The sequence below is a fragment of the Labeo rohita genome, chromosome 16, assembly GCF_022985175.1.
Source record: "Labeo rohita strain BAU-BD-2019 chromosome 16, IGBB_LRoh.1.0, whole genome shotgun sequence".
NCBI classification, from domain to species: Eukaryota; Metazoa; Chordata; class Actinopteri; order Cypriniformes; family Cyprinidae; genus Labeo; species Labeo rohita.
In genome coordinates this window covers 2,170,789-2,193,852 of record NC_066884.1, presented here as the reverse complement: position 1 = coordinate 2,193,852, position 23,064 = coordinate 2,170,789, and the positions used below count along the sequence as shown (strand labels likewise).

At 34.0% G+C, this 23,064-nt stretch overlaps 1 protein-coding gene across 1 annotated transcript in view; it reads left to right on the top strand.

The window, feature by feature from the left end:
- Positions 1-23,064, top strand: part of myom3 (myomesin 3) — an 86,988-nt gene that overhangs the window by 37,967 nt on the left and 25,957 nt on the right. Inside the window, exons 11-18 of the mRNA XM_051131216.1 lie at positions 644-785; positions 2,930-3,129; positions 3,235-3,288; positions 10,239-10,366; positions 13,021-13,204; positions 14,976-15,150; positions 15,540-15,661; positions 21,382-21,569. Of these exons, the coding sequence (XP_050987173.1) occupies positions 644-785; positions 2,930-3,129; positions 3,235-3,288; positions 10,239-10,366; positions 13,021-13,204; positions 14,976-15,150; positions 15,540-15,661; positions 21,382-21,569 (1,193 nt within the window). The remainder of the gene's footprint in view (positions 1-643; positions 786-2,929; positions 3,130-3,234; positions 3,289-10,238; positions 10,367-13,020; positions 13,205-14,975; positions 15,151-15,539; positions 15,662-21,381; positions 21,570-23,064) is intronic.

Below are 23,064 nucleotides of genomic sequence, written 5' to 3'. Positions count from 1 at the left end.
ACATTAAAAATCGTTTTTGATATTTGAAATAAAGTAAAACATAAATATTAGATAAAATCTAATTTAAAAAATGGAACATTAATGGATTTTAAGTTTTTGCTGTTTTTTATTATGACAGAAAACTAGACATGAATGACTTTTTTATTGTTAACTCTTTTTTAGTAAATCAGTAATTAAAAAATAAAGCTGAAATAAAATATAATATCAGAATAAAATATATACTATCATATGATATTACAAATATAATATAAATATTAGATGAAAAACAAAATAAAAAAAGCTAAATAAAATACAAATTTAAGTAGTAGTACTAAAATGAAGTTAAACATTAATATTAAAAAGTTAATTTAAATTAAACATTTAAATTAAAATTAAAAGAAATATATATTAATAAACACTAATATTATAGATTATACTAAGTAACACAAAAGCTAATTTTAAAATATTGAATACTATAATAACACTAAAATAACACTGATGAATGGGAATTATGAATGTGGATGTGCAGCTCAGATCATTTGATCTTGGAAGAGTTTGATGAGCTCATATTGAGATCTTTTGAAAGCCAATTTTACGGGCCTTTTCTCAGGAGAAACATCTGGAAAACAGGAATATTCAAGCTTTTTTCTCTCTTTGTATGTAGATGGACCTGCGGTTGTGGTCGGAGCTCCAGGTTCTCCTCTAAAGCTGAAGTGTTCTGATGTGAACCGGGATTACGTGTTCCTCTCATGGATTCCTCCCAGCGCAGACGGAGCCGCTGCTGTGCAGGGTTACTTCATAGAGAGGTGAAGCATGATGTGTGATGTTCTTCTGACGGTCGCTCTCATGAGCTCTCATCTCGAGTAAGATCAGAGCAGCTTCTAGCTGTTTCTAGGGATAAAACTTGAAATGAAAGACATCGTGGTGAGAGAGAACGAGTGCCTAACCTTCCTGTCTCCTAGCAACATGCTGCTTTACTCTAAAGTCTTCTGCCAGTTTTTGTCGCGTTGGCTTGTGTTTAGTTTTTGAAGATAATTGCATCTTATTATGCATACTTACGGAGTCCAAAGTCTGAGACCAGCAGTGAAATTGCTGCTGTTTTGCCTTTTTTATACAATTATATTTCATTACGAAACAGAATTATAAGCATAATAGTTTGAGTAAAAAGTTGACTGAATTTCTGAATATCCTAACATTTGTTTGTCTTTGCCACACTTTTAAAATCAGAATGACATTTATTACCAAGTTTGCTTGTTTGTTTTGACAGAAGCTTAGAAAAAATAATAGCTAGAACTTAGGTAATTAAAAATAAAGATACATTAGAAGTATATTATATAAAAATACACAAAAGTCCAAATAGACAATAACTGCCAAACTTAGACAAACTTTGGTGTTTCAGATTGTGTTCAGAATGGTTGCTAGGGGTTGCAATGCTCTGAGCAGTTTTTAATGTATTGTTAGGCTGTTACTAGGGTGTTCTGAGTTGTTGCTAGGGGTTGCAAAGTTCTGAGTGGGGTTTAATTCATTGGTATGCTGTTGCTAGGGTCTTCTGAGTGGTTGCTAGGGCGTTTTTAGGGGTTTCAATGTTCAGAGTGTCTTTTATTGCATTGTTAGGCTGTTGCTTGTGTGTCCTGAGTGGTTGCTAGGGAGTTGCCTGGTGTTGCAATTTTCTGAGTGTTTTTAATGTATTATTAGGCTGTTGCTAGGGTGTTCTGAGTTGTTGCTAGGGGTTGAAAAGCTCTGAGAGGTCTTTAATGCATTGCTATGCTGACGCTAGGGTGTTCTGAGTTGTTGCTAGGGGTTGCAAAGTTCTGAGTGGTTTTTACTGCATTGCTAGACTGTTGCTAGGGCATTCAGAATGGTTGCTAGGGCATTGCTGTCAAAGTTCTGAGAGATGGTTGCTGTTGCTAGGGTGTTCTGAGTGGTTGCTAGGGGTTTGATTGGAATTTTTTATTGCATTGCTAGGCTGTTGCTTGCGTGTCCTGAGTGGTTGTTGGCGAGTTGCTAGGGGTTTCAAATTTTTGAGAGGCCTTAAATGCATTGCTATGCTGTTGCTAGGGTGTTCAGAACGGTTACTAGAGCGTTTCTAGGGGTTGTTCTGAGAGGTGTTTAATGCCTTGCTATGCTGTTGCTAGGGTCTTCTGAGTGGTTGCTAGGGGTTGCAAAGTTCTGAGAGATCTTTAATACATTGCTATGCCGTTGCTAAGGTGTTCTGACTGGTTGCTAGGGTGTTGCTAGGGGTTGCAATATTCGGAGAATGTTTTATTGCATTGCTATGCTGTTGCGTACGTGTCCTGAGTGGTTGCTAGGGAGTTACTATGGGTTGCAAATTTTTGAGAGGCCTTTAATGCATTGCTATGTTGTTGCTATGGTGTTCAGAATGGTTGCTAGGGGTTGCAAAGTTCTGAGAGATCTTTAATACATTGCTATGCTGTTGCTAGGGTGTTCAGAGTGGTTGCTAGGGCGTTGCTAGGGGTTGCAATATTCAGAGTGTGTTTTATTGCATTGCTAGGCTGTTGCTTGCGTGTCCTGAGTGGTTGCTAGGGAGTTGCTATGGGTTGCAAATTTTTGAGAGACCTTTAATGCATTGCTATGCTGTTGCTAAGGTGTTTAGAATGGTTGCTAGGGTGGTGCTAGGGGTTGCAAAGTTCTGAGTGGTTTTTACTGCATTGCTATACTAATGCTAGGGTGTTCAGAATGGTTGCTAGGGGTTGCAAATTTCTGAGAGGTTTTTAATGCATTGCTATGCTGTTTCTAGGGTCTTTTGAGTGGTTGCTAGGGTGTTGCTAGGGAGATGCTCAGAAGTTCAGAGTACTTTTTAATGCATTGTTATGCAGTTGCTTGAGTGTTTTGAGTAGTTGCTAGGGTGTTGCTAAGGAGATGCTCTAAAGTTCTATATGCATATTATTACCCTGATGCTTGTATGTCAAGTCTCTTCTCTCTTGTGCAGGTGTGAAATCGGTGTTGGGAAGTGGGAACGCTGTAATGACGTCGTCCAGAGGGAGTGCCATTATCCCATAATGGGACTGAAGGAAAACACAATGTACCAGTTCCGCGTGTGCGCAGTGAATCAGGCAGGCGTGGGCCGCCCGTCTAGACCCACCAACCCCGTCCTGACCTCTGACCCCCTGGAGCCCAGCAGGACTACGGGTAAGGACGTCTACATGAATTCTAAAGAAAGTCTCTTCTGTGATATTGGCAGCATCCATCTGTATCTCTGATCTCCTGCTCTCTTCTCGTATCTCTCTCTGTCAGTGGTGAAGGTGGAGCGCGGGAGAGAGATTGTGATCACTAAGGACCAGCTGGAGGGTGAGTAGATCACAATGCTCACGAGTTCAAACTGATGTAGTCGGGTGGAGAGATAAGAAGAAATACATGTTTCTACACTCACAGGCAAGCTCAGATTTGCTGTACATGGAGAAGATAGCCTTTATCATGTGATGTTTCACTGCATCAAATCACACTGTAGGGCTGAATCTAACAAAAATGGTCAGGAAAAAAAGGGGGAAAAATTAACATGTTTTTATAGTTTTAGTTACCGATAATAAACTTGCAGGATGCATTGCATGAATGCTAATTTAAGGGAAAAATGTGCTCAAAAATCAGATTTCCATGCTAAAATCAAAAGAGAAAAAAAGAAATTTTTCATACAGAATTTTTTTTTTACATTATATTTATAATTAATTAAGCAAACTAACTTATATATTATAATTAATGTAATGCAAAATTGTCAATTTTACTTTAAATAAAAATATTAAATATATTACAGTCTAATAAGATTCACACTTAAGAACAATGAAAATTTAAACATAAATAAATACAAATATTTTAATGTTTAAATTAAATATTTAATTAAATATCATAATGTTAAGATACCAATTTAATTTAGGTATCACTGATGTACTATTGTAGTTTTTATTATTATTTTGAATTCAGATTTCTGTTTTCATTTTATTTTTAAAGTTTTAGTAGTTTTTTTGTAATTCTTATTTTTGTTTTTAATATAGTTTTAATATTTATTTCAGTTTTACTTATTTTACATTTTCAAGTTATTTATTTAATGTTATGAAACTTTTTTATGGTTTTAGTTAACAACAATAACCTTTCAGGATACAGAATTTAAGGGAAAAATGTGTTAAAAAAAATGTAAAATCAAAAGAAAAAAATATTTTTTTTTCATACAGGAATAAAGCCTACAGAATTTAAAGATTTTATGTTGTGACATTATTTTTTTTTAACAATTAAGCAATCTTACTTCTTAATTAATGTAATGCAAAAATATGTATATTATTTAACATGTACCTATATAACATGGTGGTATTTGTTAAACTGGCGTCAATTTTAAGTTAACATTTTTTCTAAATATATTACAGTAATGAGAATCTATATAGATTCACACTTAAGAACAATTATAACTTAAAAATAAATATTATAAGCTGATTAAATATTATCATTTTAGTATACCGGTGTTACTTAGGTATGACTGATGTACTATTGTAGATTTTATTATTATTATTTTAAATTCACATTTAGGTCAATTTTGTGTGTGTGTGTGTGTGTGTTTGTTTGATTGGTTTTTGTTTTCTTTTGTTTTTAGTTGTCTTGTTGTGGTTTTTTTAATTATTTTTATTTTTTAATATAGTTTTAATTCATTTTTATTTCACTTTTAGTTATTTTAATTCTAAAACCAACTAAATTAGTATTAAATTAATTAGTATCTAAATGAATAAGTTTTTAATATTTTATTTAATGTCTTTTAATTTTAACATTTTTATTGAACATTTAGAAAAGAAATAAAATGTGTTAAGAATAACTTTGCTGGATACATTAAATAAATGAGAATTTAGTGGGAAAATGTGTTTAGACTGTCATGTAAATAATTTCACCCTTTTTTATGCTAAATATTTATTTAAAATTTCAGTTTTTTAAGTTTGAGGTAAAATGCATGTGTTCTTGACAGGATCTGTGAGATTCACCCTTAAACTGTTGATTTGTTGCTCCTGCCGTCTCATTTCAGACGTATTTCTTTTTCACGAATTAACCACCCTAAAAAATTTACGGCTCGGACAGTTATGATGATGAATCTGCTCTGTTTCAGAGGGCAGATCTCATATAAGCATTCGCAGGTGGTCTGCGCTTCCCGGTACGGCAATACCTATAAAGAGCGAGGCAGTTTTATTGGCACTCAGCATTAAAAAGATGATGATATGTCTCTGAAGCTTAAAGATTTAAATGACGTGCGCTGTGCTGCTAACTGCCATGGCAACACCGGGGACTCGTGGGCCATTATGAGGTGCTGTAAAGAGCCGACATGAACCTGCTCTTTTATAAAGCACGAGTGGTTTTACTGAGCACTGCAGTGTGTGTGTGTGTGTGTTTTGCATTCATGCATAGAAACTTTTAGAGCAGCAGCAAGATATCCTAATGCAAACTAGTAGTTTTACTGTAATCCACACTACAGACATCATCATCACTAAATAAATTAGCTCTGTTCCAAAACCTAGTGAGCTGCCTTGCTGTCTGTGATCTACATAGATAGTTGCCTTCTAAGGAAGCATCTATCTTGGCGACTAAGCCATACATAAAATGCGTTCAAATTGATTATATATTCTCTTCATGCTTAAAATGCATTAAGAAGCATATTTTGTTTTGGTCATATTTCTATATAATTTAGTGTTTTGCAAGTTTGTTGTGCATTGAAAAACATTAAAACTCACTATTGCATTTGTGCAGCATCAAGAGTCTATATTGTTTGGGAATATTGCCGTTTTATGTCACTAAACATGTTGTGAAAAATATTACAGGTCAAATACTAAATGTTGAAAAGATAATTTAATGCCAAACTTGTTGCTTTGACAAGCTATAAATTTGTTGCTATAAATTTCATGTTATTTTAACTAGGGATGCACGATATTATCGGACTGATATCGGAATCGGCCGATAATGACTTCAAATGTAAATATCGGCATCGGCCCGATATGAAACATTATGCCGATATGTTTTGCCGATAAGATGAATATGTTAACTCACATGTGCTAAGGGTGTGCTAGGGATTAGATCATGTCAGCAGTGTGGCTCATTCTTGAAGCAAAGTTTTGACTGAATGAGGAGTAGATTCACTGTTTTGGATCGCTGCATTTAAACTGAGAATACACATACAGAATGATGCATAGCAATAGCACGTGCAGTGGCAGCAGCGGCTATAGGAGAAAACGCGCCGTTGTTCCATTTGGGATAATTTACTGTTGCCTGTTTCATATCCAGTCACTAGATCGCTAAATGCACATTTTAAATGGTTTTATGGTGCTCTTTGTTGTATTTTGAAACCCACTGGCTGTGTTTGCACATGACATGATCTGCATTTAAAATAAAAAGTAATTACGGCGCGCGGTCAGTGAATTCTCTTTCTTCGGCGGCGCGACGGCAAAACACACTGTTGCTCATATGAAACATTTTTCGTGAATATGACACAAGTGAGGTACAAAGCATTCTTTATAAGTTAAATAATTGGTTAGCAGGCAAATGTTAGTAGCGACCATACTTTTGGATTCATGCCGTTCGAGCCAATACATTTAAAGCCATAAGCGGCTGTGTGTCCTGTTTTCCCGGTTGGTCACGAATTGCCACAAACTTAATAATATTTATAGTTTCTTTTCACAAATCATCACCGTCTCACCCTTTAATTTCGCAGGTTTGTTTTCTTGTCATTTACTTTTAATCCATGTTGTCGGATCATTTATGCGGGTAAACTGCGTGTGGGAAATAAAAGATTTCGTGGCAATAAATTAAGAATTCGTTAATACGACTTTTTAATTCGTTCCCTTATTTTACAAATTAATAAATTAATAAAACGTAGGAACGAATTAACAAGTTGTAGGAAATAATTATGTTCGTGTCCTGCAGCCCTGTCAGAGCGAAGTGCACCATATAAAATAATTAGAAATTATAATTAAACATGACTTAGTGACTACATTTCTATTACTTTCTTTCCATGTTGAATGCCTTTGTATTGCAGGGCTCTAGACTGATCAAAACTGTCACATTTTTTTTTTTTTTTTTAAATGTGCAAGTTAAAATTTGACATGGTCGCACTGCTCCATACAGCGCGGGTTACAGAGTTACAAAGCCGTGGCATATTCAGGATTTCACTGATCACGCGAAGAGTAGTTTTCGTTGTGAGCGCTTCGGGTGTAGAGCCTGGTTTGTATTTGTAGTGTCAGCACGAGCCAGGCGGTGACGGCAAAAAGGACGCGACTATTCTGGAAAGATTGCGGACGGAGGATTTGGTTTTCGAGTAGGGTAAAAGACCGCTTGTTAAACCAGAGAAGGTAAACATGTTGGTATTCTTGTGCAAAAAAAGTGTACTGTTTTGCCAGTTGGTCACGAATTGCGACATAACTTAATATTTTTATTTTCCCAAATCCTCACCGTCTCACCCTTTAATTTCTTAGGTTTATTTTCTTGTCATTCACTTTTAATCCATGTTTTCGTATCTCTTACTGTGATAAATTGCGGGTGGGAAATAAAATATTTTGTGGGAATAAATTAACAATTCGTTAATACTACATATTAATTCGTTCCCTCATTTTACAAATTAATAAATTAATAAATCATAGGAACGAATTAAGAAATTGTAGCAATGAATTATGTCCTGTTCATGTCCCGCAAAGCACCCTCACAGTCACCCAGTTTAGTTCTACTTTTCTGTTTTCGTTTTGAAATGTTGTATTCAGATTGCAAAATCGAAAGTGAAAGCATCCGAAGTTCGGCTTATAACATAGCAAAAGTGAACTTAATTTACAAAATTCAGATCATAAATAATGCTAGTCTACTGATGAAAAAGAAGGGATTGAATGTAAACCACTCATTACTATTTATTTAATCCTAACAAATAAGTTATTGTTAAAAGCTAACTTTCCAAATAAAATGATATATATCGGTATCGGTATCGGCCAAAATGAGATGAAAAAATATCGGCATATCGGATATCGGCAAAAATCCAATATCGTGCATCTCTAATTTTAACCCATATTTAGAGAAAAAATATGCATCTTTGAAAACATTTCAGGATTTTTCTCCATATGATGGACTTGATTGGTGCTCTGAATTTGAACTTCCAAAACTTCTAGAGGATCCCAGCCGAGGAAGAAGGCTCTTATCTAGCGAAACGATCAGTTATTTGTTTCACAAAATAAAAATGTGTATATTTTTAAGCACAAAAGCTTGTGTAGCACAGGCTCTGGGATGCACGTTGATGATGCTATGAATTAGTGATGGGTCGTTCTTGAACAATTCGTTCATTTTGAATGAATCTTTAATGTGACTCGGGAAGAAATGAGTCTTCTCGGGGAGTGATTCGTTCAGTTGCACATGCGAAACATCCTATTAGGTTCTGTACTGGAATTAGTTCACCTCTTTCGAGTCTTCGGTTTTTTCGAGTGGTTAGTTCATCTTATGGGGCTGTCATGTGATGAACGAACGACTCAAACCCGAAAACTTGTCAGATAAGAGGTGAGGTGAGCTAATCATAGACTATACAATCATAGATTAATCTTTTCTGTTTCTTATAGCATTATAGTTTTGTCTTGTTTGTAGTGTGATCAACGTTTGTGTAAGCAGTAGATGTGTTAGGGAAGTAACACGTAACATTTTAATTATATTTTGCTAAAATGAACTAAATTAACGAAATGACTCGAAAAAAGATTCGTTCATTTTGCTGAACGAGACTCAAAGGTCTGAGTCGGTAAAATGATCCGAACGGTCACTACTACGAATCACGTCTAAGTTCATCGTCTGTGTACTCCGGCTCAAAAAGGTAGAAAATGGTGAAAAACTCCATCTTATTTTCTCCTACAACTTCAGAATAGTCCGACATCATTGTACCTTTTTGTTTGTAAACAGCATTTGATTTACTTGCACTTTCTTAGTCTTTGCACGTTTGCTTTGTAAACACTGGGTCTGTAGTTCCGTGTGACCTTTCAACGTGATTCAATATTACGTGAACGCGCATCCCAGAGCCTGTGCTACACGAACTTTTGTGCTTAAAAAGTATACAAATTTTTATTTTCCGAAAAAAATGAGTGATCGTTTCGCTAGATAAGACCCTTCCTCCTCGGCTGGGATCGTTTAGAGCCTTTGAAGCTGTATTTAAACTACATTTTGGAAGTTCAAAATCGGGGCACTAATCAAGTCCATTATATGGAGAAAAATCCTGAAATGTTTTCCTCAAAAACCATAATTTATTTACGACTGAAGACAGAAAGACATGAACATCTTGGATGACAAGCGCGTGAGTACATTTTTTGTAAATTGTTGCTCTGGAAGTGGACTTCTCCTTTAAACACACGAGATCTACAATTGCGTTTGAGTGCCACGTAAAATATAATAAAATAAATAAAGTAAAAAAAAAATTATAAACAAGTAAATAAAGAAATAAGATTGCAAGATTAAAAGCATAGCATTACAGTATGTACGACAGCGTTTTAATGCCACGTCAAAAATAAAAAATAAAATCTTTATTATGAGATTAAAGTTGTAAAATTCTGGGGGGAGAAAATTCTAGAATAAAGTTGTAGCAGTACGAGATATATTAATATTTTATTTTTTATTTATTTTGTATTCGATTTTATTTTTATATTTTTATAGATTTTATTTTTATATTTTTTCACATTGATTTTAGTTAAAGTTATGGATTTTTTAAAATTATTTTTATTTTTATCATTTATATTTTTGTCAGTTTTATATATATATATATATATGTATAATTTTTATTTATTTTTATTTCTTAGTTTTAGTATATTTAGTTTTAGTCGAGATAATACGAGAATAAAGTCGTAGCCATATTGTTGAGAATAATAGTGTAGTATTATGCACAACGACATTTGAGTGCTTCGTTAAAAAATAAAAGATTACGAGATTTTTGAGAAAAATTAGTTGAGAATAAAGTCAAAAATACGAGAATTTAAAGTTGTAATATTTTGAGGAAATTGTGCATGGAAATAGAGCACCGGGAGAAATTCCAGTGGCCTGGCAACTGATTTAAATATTTTTGTTTTTATTATTTTAAATGATAACTTTATATCTTTATTTCAGTTACTGTTTATTTAATTGTAAGTGATTAAATGTTTTTTGTTTTTAGTTGACAATAACCATGCCTTTACCTGTTCTCCATGAGTCCCTCGCTCTCCTGCTCCTCTCTGCACGCTGCATGTTCCCAGCGTTCTGCGCCATCCTCAATCTCTCCTCTCTGCTGTCCGCAGGTCAAATCCGAGTGCCGTTCTCCCCCACCGACGTGCGAGTTTGCGAGCTCAGCGACACCTACGCCGTGCTGAGCTGGACCGAACCGGATCCGCGGGGCAGAGAGCCTCTCACCTACTTCGTGGAGCGGGTGAGAGTTGACCTTCGTCCCACGCGCTGCTTGCAGTTCAGCTCATTAAGACCGGCCCTGCGGGGTCCTGCGCTCCAGCGCTTGTAGTTTTTACCCTCAACTGCAGGCTTTACAGTCGTGTTGGCTTTACACACCAAGCCAAATTAGCTCTGCACTTTGACTAGCTGGCTAATTAGAGACAGTGAACGCTGTATCCTGGGCGGCAGCAGGTGCAAAGCGAACGGTTCATTAAAAGCATAGAGACCTTAATGCAGCTCATCCGTGCTATGTGACGGCCGCATAATGTGTTTTCTTTCCACTTCAAAGCACTTGCTGTTTTTCTGAGATGTTGCTTTAGTTTGCATTTGTCACTTTGAGCAGACCGAATCGTCTTTTTAGACAAGGTTAATGCTTGTTTGCAATCCATGCACAAAGCATTAGGTGCTCGGTTAAAAAACTGATCCAACTAGCAACCTAAAGCTGAATTAATTGGACAGAGCTGGTTTGTTGTTTGGCTTTCTGTATTTCTTGTTTCTAAGTTACTTTGCATATAAAAGCGACTGCTTAATGCATAAATGTAATATAATATAATATAATATAAATGTAAATGCCTGATGGGTTCAGTGTTATTTTAATATTATTTACTGTTTATAGTATTTATTCATATTTTGAATTAGCTTTTATTTTTATATTTTTTATATTATTATTATTATACATTTTAATTGACTTTATTTTTATAGTTTGTTTTCTTTTTAGTTTTAGCTTATTTTTATTTTATTTCCATTTTAGTCATTTTAGGAATTTAATGCAATCTTATTTAATGCTATTTAGCTGCCATTAAATATCTTTTTTTTTTTTATCATTTTATTATTTAATTTTATTTAATTTTATTTTTAATTGCTGAAATTGATTTTTAATCATTTTAGTTTTAGTCAAAAATAACAAGGTAGGATTTAAAAAAAAAAAAAAAAAAAAAAAAAAATATATATATATATATATATATATATATATATATATATATATATAATATTTTATGATATTATTGGTTGTTTTTTATATTATTTTGCTTTGTTTATTTTATTTATTTGATATTTTAATTTTTTAATTGTGCCAACAATTTTTAATAGTTTATGGTTAGTTAACAAAAACAGAACTTTATAAAACTTTTTTTTTATAAAACTTTTATAAAACGTTTTATTAACAATACCAATACTAAAAATGTATCTAATGTTTTATTTTATTTTTAATTGCTGAAATTGATTTTTAATCATTTTAGTTTTGGTTAAAAATATTTTATGATATTATTCTATTTTGTTTTATTTTATTTATTTGATATTTTAAATTTAAATTGTGCAAACTATTTTTAATAGTTTATGTTTAGTTAACAATAACAGAACTTCAGTAAACCTTTCGTTTTAACAATACCAATACGGAAATTGATCTAAAATTTTTTTTTTTTTTTTTTTTTTTTTTTTTTTATTTTATTTGTTTTATTTTATTGTCAGTTGCTGAAATTGATTTTTAATCATTTTAGTTTCAGTTAACAATAACAAAGTTGGATTTCATTTATTAATATATTTTTTTAATTTTATGATATTATTCTATTTTGTTTTGTTTAGTTTTATTTATTTGATATTTTAAATTTAAATTGTGCAAAAAAAATTTAATAGTTTATGTTTATGGGTTCAGAATATGAATACCGATATTTATTCATTATTTTAATATTTGCAAAAAGAAAAGAAAAAAACAGTATGTTTTCCTGGGAATCAATCCTATGTCCTTGCGGTTGCTAGCAACATTGCTTTTCCTGTTACAAGAATAAAAAAAACAACAACATTACATCATCTTCACTGTTGGACATTGAAGTTTAGCTGCCTACACTGCAAGCGCTGCAGTTGTTTTTATTAAAATACATTCTAGTATAGTTGCACTGCATCACTATTTGTATGCACGTCTGAATTCTGTGCAAATCCAGTAATCCTAACAGACATTAAATGAGCCTGGTGGAAAGTTCAAGTTACAGAGCAAATGAAATGACCCGACAGGCTTAACACAGAAAGCATTTTAAAAGTTTAGCTCCTCGGTTTCTGATGTTCATGGCCTCCAGCGCTGCAAAAGGTCAAGATCCTTCTGGTTTTTCGAGGGCAGTTTTAAAGTTTCAGATCATCTGTTCGTGACTCACAGTGTAAAAGTGCTCGCAGTGATTCGTTCACAGAGCAGAGGAGGTCGAATCGTCCAATATGAGGCACAAGAAAGAGCTCCAGCTGCTCGCCGACTTTGTAATGAGCGGGAGAAAAGCGCACACTGCCACAGGACATGCACTTTATTGGACTTTTTATAAGAAGAACCATAATAAAACTGTCTAGTTCATCGGGATCATCTGAAATTGTGGGTGCAGAAATACATATATATGAAAAAGATTTAAATTCACATTTACCACCGGGCACGTTTCATTCTAGAGGATATTGCAATGCTTTATCTTCATGGAGACTTGCTACTTTATCCAAGTGTAATTTATAGTTAAAAACTAAAATAACATAAAATATGCAGACCAGAAATACCGTAGGTTTGATTTAATGAACACACATGCTTTTTACCTTGAATGTAGCATTAGTTGCTTTGGATAAATAATACATGAATGTAAAGATGACTGTTTTGATTGTTGCTTATTTTAGTCCCTAACAGGGAAGGAGAGCTGGCATCTGGCCAGTATGGATATGACGGTTCTGTCTACGAAATTTGTTGTGTTTGACCAGCAGAAGGGGAAGTCGTACATTTACCGTGTTCGTTCTGTCAACAAGTACGGCATCAGCGAACCGTCTCTTCCCAGCGAACCCGTCTCACTGGGACAACCACTAGGTGATCATTTTCTTAAAGAAACAGTGCATATAAAATAAAAATAAGCCATTTCTTTCAGCTTTTAAACAAACAGCTGATGGTAGCCATTGACCTCCATAGCACTTTTTTTCTTAGTATGGAAATCAATGGCTACCGCCACCTGTTTGGTTACCAACATTATTCAAAATATCTTCTTCTGTGTTCAACAGCTTTAGTCATTTTAGTACTTTAATAAAAATTGTTTTTTAGAAATAAAATGAATAATTCATTTTTTAATTTAATTTAATTTTTCAATTTAGTTTAATTTAATTTAATTTAATTTTTAATTGCTGAAAATTATTTTTAATCATTTTAGTTTCAGTTAACAATAACAAGGCTTTCATCTTAAATATATATATATATTTTTTTTTTTTTTTTTTGAACAAACAGCTGACAGCAGCCATTGACTTCCATAGCATTTTTTATCTTAGTATGGAAATCAATGGCTACCGCCACCTGTTTGGTTACCAACATTATTCAAAATATCTTCTTTTGTTCAAAAGCTTTAGTCATTTAAACACATTTAATGCAATCTTATTTAGTTTAGTATTTTTTTTTATTATTTTCAATTGCTGAAATATATATATATATATATATATATATATATATATATATTTTTTTTTTTTTTTTTTTAATTGCTGAAATTGATTTTTAATCATTTTAGTTTTAGTTAAAAATAACAAGTTAGGATATACATACATATATATACACATTTTATTATATTATTGGTTGTTTTTTATATTATTTTGGTTTGTTTTATTTTATTTATTTGATATTTAAAATTTTAAATTGTTAAATTTTAAATAATTATATTTAACAGTACCAATACTGGAATGTATCTAATATTTTATTTTATTTTTAATTGCTGAAATTGATTTTTAATCATTTTAGTTTTAGGTAAATATATTTTATGATATTATTCTATTTTGTTTTGTTTTATTTTATTTATTTGATATTGTATATTTACATTTATATTTAAAATTTTTAATAGTTTATGTTTAGTTAACAATAAATAATTACATGTTTTTAGTTTTTTAGTTTTCATTTTATTTTATTTTATTTTTAGTTGCTGAAATAGATTTTTAGTTTCAGTTAATAATAAGAAGGTTGGATTTCATCTTTTATATATATATATATACACACACACACACACACAGACATATAATAAATAATATATTTTCTTTTTTTTACAAACAGCTGACAGCAGCCATTGACTTCCATACCATTCTTTCCTTAGTATGGAAATCAATGGCTACCGCCACCTGTTTGGTTACCAACATTATTCAAAATATCTTCTTTTGTTCAAAAGCTTTAGTCATTTAAACGCATGATTTGATCCAGAAATGATTTTTGATAGTTTTAATGTTATTTAGTTTTATTTAACAGTACCAATTTATCTCATTTTTTATTTTATTTTTTTATTTTATTATTTTCAATTGCTAAAATCGATTTTTAATCATTTTAGTTTTGTTTAACAATAACAAGGATGGATTTAATCTATATCATTTAATATATATATATATATATATATTTTTTTTTTTTTTTATTATTTTATTTTATTTTATTATTTCAAGTTACTCCAAACCTGTATGAATTTCTTTCAGCTTTTTAACAAACAACAGAATTTTTTTGACAAAAATGTTGACAGAATTGTCATATTTGATTGAACTGTTCCTTTAAGCACACTTCTTTTTCACAAGGATAGCGTGTATGTAAACCATTACATTTGAATGTGAGTTTATTTGTCTTTTAGGAGTTCCCGCCCCACCGCACGGCATCCTGTCCATCCGAGACACCAACAGCTCAGTCTTGCTGCAGTGGAAGGAGCCCAAAGTAACAGAGGGCATTGTGGGATACTATCTGTACTGCAGTGAGGTTGGAAGTGGACAGTGGAAGACCATCAACAATAAACCCATCACCAAAACCAGGTCTCTTATTGTATCCTGTTTATTTAACAGGCAATTAAAGGAATAGTTAATTTCCTCACCCTCAGACCATCAAGATGTAGATGACTTTTTTATTCAATTGAACAGTAAAGATTTATAGCTGAAACAGTGATCCTTTGTGATTCATATGATAAAAGTCAATGGCTACCAGCACTTTGAGAGCCAAAAAAATAATTTAAGGCGACACAAAATGAATACCTGTGGATATATTGAGGGCAAAATGATGCAAGAAACTGAACATTATTTACAACATTATTACCTGTAATCCAGCACAAATTAACAGCACATTTTTATTTTTGCATGAACTGTCTCTTTCAGATATGTAATAGAGCCTAATATTCCTACTGAAACTGGTTTCCTTCTTTGCTCAGGTTTACAGTTGACGGCCTGAAGACCAATAAAGAATATGTATTCCGAGTGAAGTCTGTGGGAGTGGCGGGAAACAGCGTCTACTCTGAAGAGTGTCCTGCCATTCGAGTCAAATCTGCAATATGTAAGAGTCTGACCCGCCTGTGAACCAGACCAGACCCTGCAGGACAGCGGCTTTAAATATGACGCCGTCCTGTCTAAAGTGCTGCCGTCTGTCTGCCTGAGCTCAAGAAAACTGTTTATGTCTCAGTGTGAATTGATCGTTCTTTGAATGAGCTCCTGCATGAACAGATATAGCAGGTGAACTCTTTTGACTTGAGCCAGTGAGCAACTACCCAGAACGCCATAGCAACCACCTAAAATACCCTAGCAACCACCCAGAACACCTTAGCAACCACCTAAAATACCCTAGCAACCACTCAGAACACTCTAGCAACCTTGCAGTGCCCTAGCAACTACCTAAAAACCCCTAGCAACCACACATACCCCTAGGAATCACTTATCAGTGTCCTAACAACCACCCACAACACCCTAGCAACCACCTTGCAATGCCCTAGCAACCACCAAGTACACTCTAACAAACACCCTAGCAACCACCTATCAATGTCCTAACAACCACCCAGAACACCCCAACAACCATCTACAGTAGCAGAGTCCTAGCAACCACCCAATACACCCTAAAAAATGACTTAGCAATGCCCTAGCAACCACCTAGTACACCCTAACAAACACCCATACCCCTAGTAACCACCCAGTGTGCCCTAAAAACCACCTAGCAATGCCCTAGCAACCACCTAGTAATCCCTACCAACCACCCATAGCCCTAGAAACCACTTAGCAACGCCCTAGCAATCACTCAGTACACCCTAACAAACACCCATACCCCTAGCAATCACTCAGTACACCCTAACAAACACCCATACCCCTAGTAACCACCCAGCACGCCCTAAAAACCACCTAGCAATGCCCTAGCAACCACCTAGTACACCCTACCAACCACCAATAGCCCTAGAAACCACCTAGCAGTGCCCTAGCAACTACCCAGTACACCCTAACAAATACCTATACCCCTAGCAACCACCCAGTACACCCTAACAACCACCCATACTCCTAGCAACCACCCACTACACCCTAACAACCATCCACACTCCTAGCAACCACCTAGCACACCCTAAAAACCACCAAGCAATGCCCTAGCAACCACCCAGTACACCCTAACAAATACCTATACCCCTAGCAACCACCCAGTACGCCCTAACAAACACCCATATCCCTAGTAACCACCCAGTGTGCCCTAAAAACCACCTAGCAATGCCCTAGCAACCACCTAGTAATCCCTACCAACCACCCATAGCCCTAGAAACCAATTAGCAATGCCCTAGCAACCACCCAGTACACCCTAACAACCACCCATACTCCTAGCAACCACCCAGCACACCCTAAAAACCACCTAGCAATGCCCTAGCAACCACCTAGTACACCCTACCAACCACCAATAGCCCTAGCAACCACCTAGCAATGCCCTAGCAACTACCCAGTACACCCTAACAACCACCCATATCCCTAGCAATCACCCAGTACACCCTTACACACATAACCCTAGCAACCACCTAGCACACCCTAAAACCCACCTAGCAATGCCCTAGCAACCACCCACTACACCCTAACAACCACCTACACTCCTAGCAACCACCTAGCACACCCTAAAAACCACCAAGCAATGCCCTAGCAACCACCCAGTACACCCTAACAAATACCTATACCTCTAGCAACCACCCAGTACACCCTAACAACCACCCAGACTCCTAGCAACCACCCAGTACACCCTAACAACCACCCATACTCCTAGCAACCACCCACTACACCCTAACAACCATCCACACTCCTAGCAACCACCTAGCACACCCTAAAAACCACCAAGCAATGCCCTAGCAACCACCCAGTACACCCTAACAAATACCTATACCTCTAGCAACCACCCAGTACACCCTAACAACCACCCATACTCCTAGCAACCACCCAGTACACCCTAACAACCACCCATACTCCTAGCAACCACCCACTACACCCTAACAACCATCCACACTCCTAGCAACCACCTAGCACACCCTAAAAACCACCAAGCAATGCCCTAGCAACCACCCAGTACACCCCAACAAATACCTATACCCCTAGCAACCACCCAGTACACCCTAACATACACCCATACCTCTAGTAACCACCGAGTGTGCCCTAAAAACCACCTAGCAATGCCCTAGCAACCACCTAGTAATCCCTACCAACCACCCATAGCCCTAGAAGCCAATTAGCAATGCCCTAGCAACCACCCAGTACACCCTAACAACCACCCATACTCCTAGCAACCCCCCAGCACACCCTAACAGCCATCCACACTCCTAGCAACCACCTAGCACACCCTAAAAACCACCAAGCAATGCCCTAGCAACCACCCAGTACACCTTAACAAACACCTATACCCTTAGCAACCACCCAGTACACCCTAACAACCACCCAGACTCCTAGCAACCACCCAGTACACCATAAAAACCACCTGGCAATGCCCTAGCAACCACCCAGTACACCCTAACAAATACCTATACCCCTAGCAACCACCCAGTACACCCTAACAAACACCCATACTCCTAGCAACCACCCAGTACACCCTAACAAACACCCATACTCCTAGCAACCACCCAGCACACCCTAAAAACCACCTAGCAATGTCCTAGCAACCACCCAGTACACCCTAACAACCATCCACACTTCTAGCAACCACCTAGCACACCCTAAAAACCACCAAGCAATGCCCTAGCAACCACCCAGTACACCCTAACAAATGCCTGTTCCCCTAGCAACCACCCGGTACACCCTAACAACCACCCAGACACCTAGCAACCACCCAGTACACCCTAAAAACCACCTAGCAATGCCCTAGCAACCACCCAGTACACCCTAACAACCATCCACACTCCTAGCAACCACCTAGCACACCCTAAAAACCACCAAGCAATGCCCTAGCAACCACCCAGTACACCCTAACAAATACCTATACCCCTACCACCCAGACTCCTAGCAACCACCCAGTACACCCTAAAAACCACCTAGCAATGCCCTAGCAACCACCCAGTAGACCCTAACAAAAACCTATACCCCTAGCAACCACCCAGTACACCCTAACAACCACCCAGACTCCTAGCACCCACCCAGTATACCCTAACAAACACCAATACCCCTAGCAACGCCCTAGCAACCAACCAGTACACCCTAACAACAACCCATACCCCTAGCAACCACCTAGCACTTTCCTATAAATCACCTACAGTAGCAGAATTCTGGCAACCACCTTGCAATGCCCTAGCAACCACCCAGAACACCCTAGCAACCACCTAGCAACCGCATGGCAGTGTGTAAACAATTTCTCAGAAGGCCTTAGCAACCACATATTAATTTTCTAGAAAGCACCCAGAGCAGTCTTAACACTGTGTTCAGTAAATGTAAAAGTCTACATGTGTTTACTGTAGTGTTCTGCTGTCAGTGAAGTACACGTCGTTTCAAGCTTTGTTGTCATTATATGGAGCAGAGGAGGCGAGGTGAGATGAGGCAAGCAGCACATGTGATGATGCTCCTGCTCGTCACAGTCGTGACCAAACGCAAACCCGTTACCCCAGAGAAGGGCTCATTCCTGACAGTAATAGTCTGTCGTCTGATGTTGCAGCTTTTCTCTTAGTAATAACGGCTGATTCTGAGCGACGCTGATGTGGGTTGAGATCAGGACAGACGCTCCTTCTGTTAGCATCAAACACCAGAGACACTTCAACCACATGTTCCTGAAGATCAGACCTGTGTTTTTTAAATAAATCATCACATTATCCTCACTGACAACTACAGAAGCCTGTTTCTGTCACCGAATAAAGAATAAAGTTTAAATTTTCATTTAAATTTATTCATTATTAGGATGATCAGAAGCTCCCATCCATCCATTGGCTGAAACTGCTTTGTCTTTTAGTGTAGATCACATTAGTTTTATATCTTTAGTTAAAGCTCAGTGTGTTTCAGCTCCTTGCAGGTCTTTCTCTTCAGTTTTATCCCCACATTTTAAACAGAACTGAATGCAAATAACATAAAATAAACTAGAATTGTACTTCCTGAAGGAAGTAGCTGTGTTTGCAAGTCAGCAAGAAAGTTTTCGGAAAGTTTAAGTTTTACTCTTTGTTTCTGTGAATGCTGCGTTGCTAAATCTGCAATGTCTGAATAAGGTTTAGTGGTTTGGGCTGAATTAATTGCATAAAGTTTAATGCTCAGAGTTAGAAGTAAAAAAAAAAAAAAAAAAACTAAAGCCTGCTTAGTGGTCTGAATTACATGTGAGCTACAGAAAATTAATATTAAAATACCTGTTTTTACCCTGGTTATTATCTTTAACTACAACATTTTTAATATTTGAAATGTTTATATATATATATATATTTTTTATAACTAATATAAATGACAAAAGCACAAACTAAATTACCAAAAATTAAACTAAAATTAAAATGAAAACTGAAAAAATACAATACCGAAACCAGGACACATTTCATTTTATTTATTTATTTATTTATTTATTTATTTATTTATTTATTTATTTATTTATTTATTTATTCTTAATATAAATGACAAAATCATAATCTAAATGACCAAAAATTAAACTAAAATTAAAATTAAAAAATAAAATAAAATAAAATAATAATACAATACTGAAACCAGGATACATTTTAAATAATTGAACTCTAAATTTAAAAATTTAAACATAAAAGGTTATTTATTTATTTATTTATAATATAAATGACAAAAGCACAAACTTAATTATCAAAATTCAACTAAAATTAAAATCAATAAAATACATTTTAAATAATTAAAAAAATTAAAATGCAAATGTAATGATTTAAACCTAAATTTTATTTATTTATAACTAATATATTAAAATTTAAACTAAAAATCAAACCAAAACATTTAAAAGAAAACTGAAAAACTGAAAGAAAGAAAAAATACATATGATATAGATAATATTTATATATAAAAGTTTACTGTTATTATTTTTACTTTAGTTATTACAAGTACTACTGTTATTTTAGTTATATTACTTATATTTTTATTACTGCTATTTTAGTTATATTTATATACTGTTTACTAAGTATGTAGTATTTAGTAATATTTCGAAATTGTTTGAATTTTTATAATTTTTTTATTTACATTAATAGTAGTTTTAGTCATTGTGAGTTATTTATTTATTTATAACTAACATAAATGAAAAAAAAGCACAAATTAAAAGAACAAAAATTAAAATGAAATTAAAATGAAAACAAAAAAATAAAAAAAAAACATAATACCGAAACCAGGACACATTTTAAGTAATTTAAATAATTTAATTATAATAATTTAAACCTAAAACATGTATTTATTTATTTATTTATTTATTTATCACTAATATAAATGACAAAAGCAAATCTAAATTACCAAAAATTAAAATTAAATTAAATTAAAATAAAAACCAAAAAAACTTAAAAAAAAAAAAACAAGGACACATTTTAAATAATTTAAATATAAATTTAATCATTTAAACATAAAAGGTTTGTTTGTTTGTTTGTTTATTTATAATATAAATGACAAAAGCACAAACTAAATTACCAAAAATTAAACAAAAATTTAAAAGAAAAATGAAAAAACACCAGAACATCTGGTCATCCTATTAATTATTAAAAAAAAAATCAGCTGCTTCATTAATAATTAATAGCAAACATGATGTGGTTGACTTTAGCAGTCTGTATGACCTCTGTATGACCTTTGACCTTCCTGTGCCCGTTATTGCAGATGTTCCATCCCGTCCATCCGCCATCGCTCTATTGCACTGCACCGGACGAGAGATGATGATTGGCTGGAGAGCACCGGCCAATCACGGAGGAGACCCAGTGCGCGGCTACTACCTGGATCAGAGGGAAAAATCCCAGAGCACCTGGAGAGAAATCAACATCAAACCCGCTAAAGAAAGAGTCTATGAGGTGAAAACAACACCATTCAATGATGAATTATAAGCAGTTTCTGTAGTGTTGTGGGCGGTTGCTAACTGTCTGAAGTCAGAATAACCTTCCTAATGACAAGACCTGCTTAAATCAGTCATAAATATTGTTTATTGCTCAATACTTCACTGCAGTCGTGGCAGGAAAAGTTCGACCTACCTTCGTGTAACTTTAAATGTGTCACCGAGCAACCGCCGTGTCCACAGAGACTTAATTAAAACTTAAAGCGCTGTTTATTTTTGATTGTTTTCACTGTTTAATTAGAGTGCGTTCTAGCTCGAACATCACATTAGTGGTTTGATGACAAAAAATCGATTGTTAGAGAAGGTGATGTTTAATTTGTGGAGTATTCAGACGGAGGCCGCGGCCGTCATAGTTTTAAAGCAGATCTCGTCATTAGTTAATGCAGATGCATGTAAACAAATACACCATTTAATTATTACATTTCTGTTGTTTGTCCTGACATTCTCTGCTGATTATTGGTTGTTTAAAACAGGAATTTTAAGTATGATAATGAACAAAACTGTCCATAAATACAGTGCAAATTGGTATTCTGTTTTTTAAGTAAATAAAATCACTAAAAACTTCAACAAAATGTTCTTTTAAAATGTTCTCATTAAAATACCTTAAAATAAAGTGATTATGATCTGAATTAAAAATTTAATTATAACCAAACAAAAATTAAATATATATTCAAACATAATCTGTTGATTTGGTATTCAGTTAATTTATTAATTTATTTGATATTTTAAAAAATTAAAAAATAATAATTAATTATTTATTTATTTATTTAAATATGTCAGTGTAGTTTTAATTATTTTTTGTTATTGTTATTATGTTTTACATAATAGTTTTTAGTTATTAAAATTATTACTACTGTTGTTTTATTTATTTTATTTTATTTTTTTTTTAAAAATCAAAAAATTAAATTTAAGTAATTAATTCATTTATTTATTTAAATACTGTTAATATAGTTTTAATATATTTTCTGTTTGTTATTGTATTTATTTTAGTTATTAAAATTATTATTACTGTTATTTTATTTATATTTTAGTTATAACCTGTTAAATTGGTATTGAGTTCAGTTTATTTCTAATTTAAAATAAAATAGTAATTAAAAAAAATTTATTTAAGTAATTAATTAATTTAAATATGTCAATATAGTTTTACATTTATTTTCTGTTTGTTAACATTATTACATTTATTTTAATTATTTAAATTATTATTACTGTTATTTTATTTATATTTCACTTATAATCTGTTGAATTGATATTGAGTTCAATTAATTTGTAATTAAATTTAAAAAAATAAATTTAAGCAATTAATTCACTTATTTATTTAAATACTGTCAGTATAGTTTTCATTTATTTTCTATTTTTATTGTTATTATATTTATTTTAGTTATTGAAATTATTACTGTTATTTTATTTATATTTCACTTATAATCTGTTGAATTGGCATTGAGTTAAATTTATTT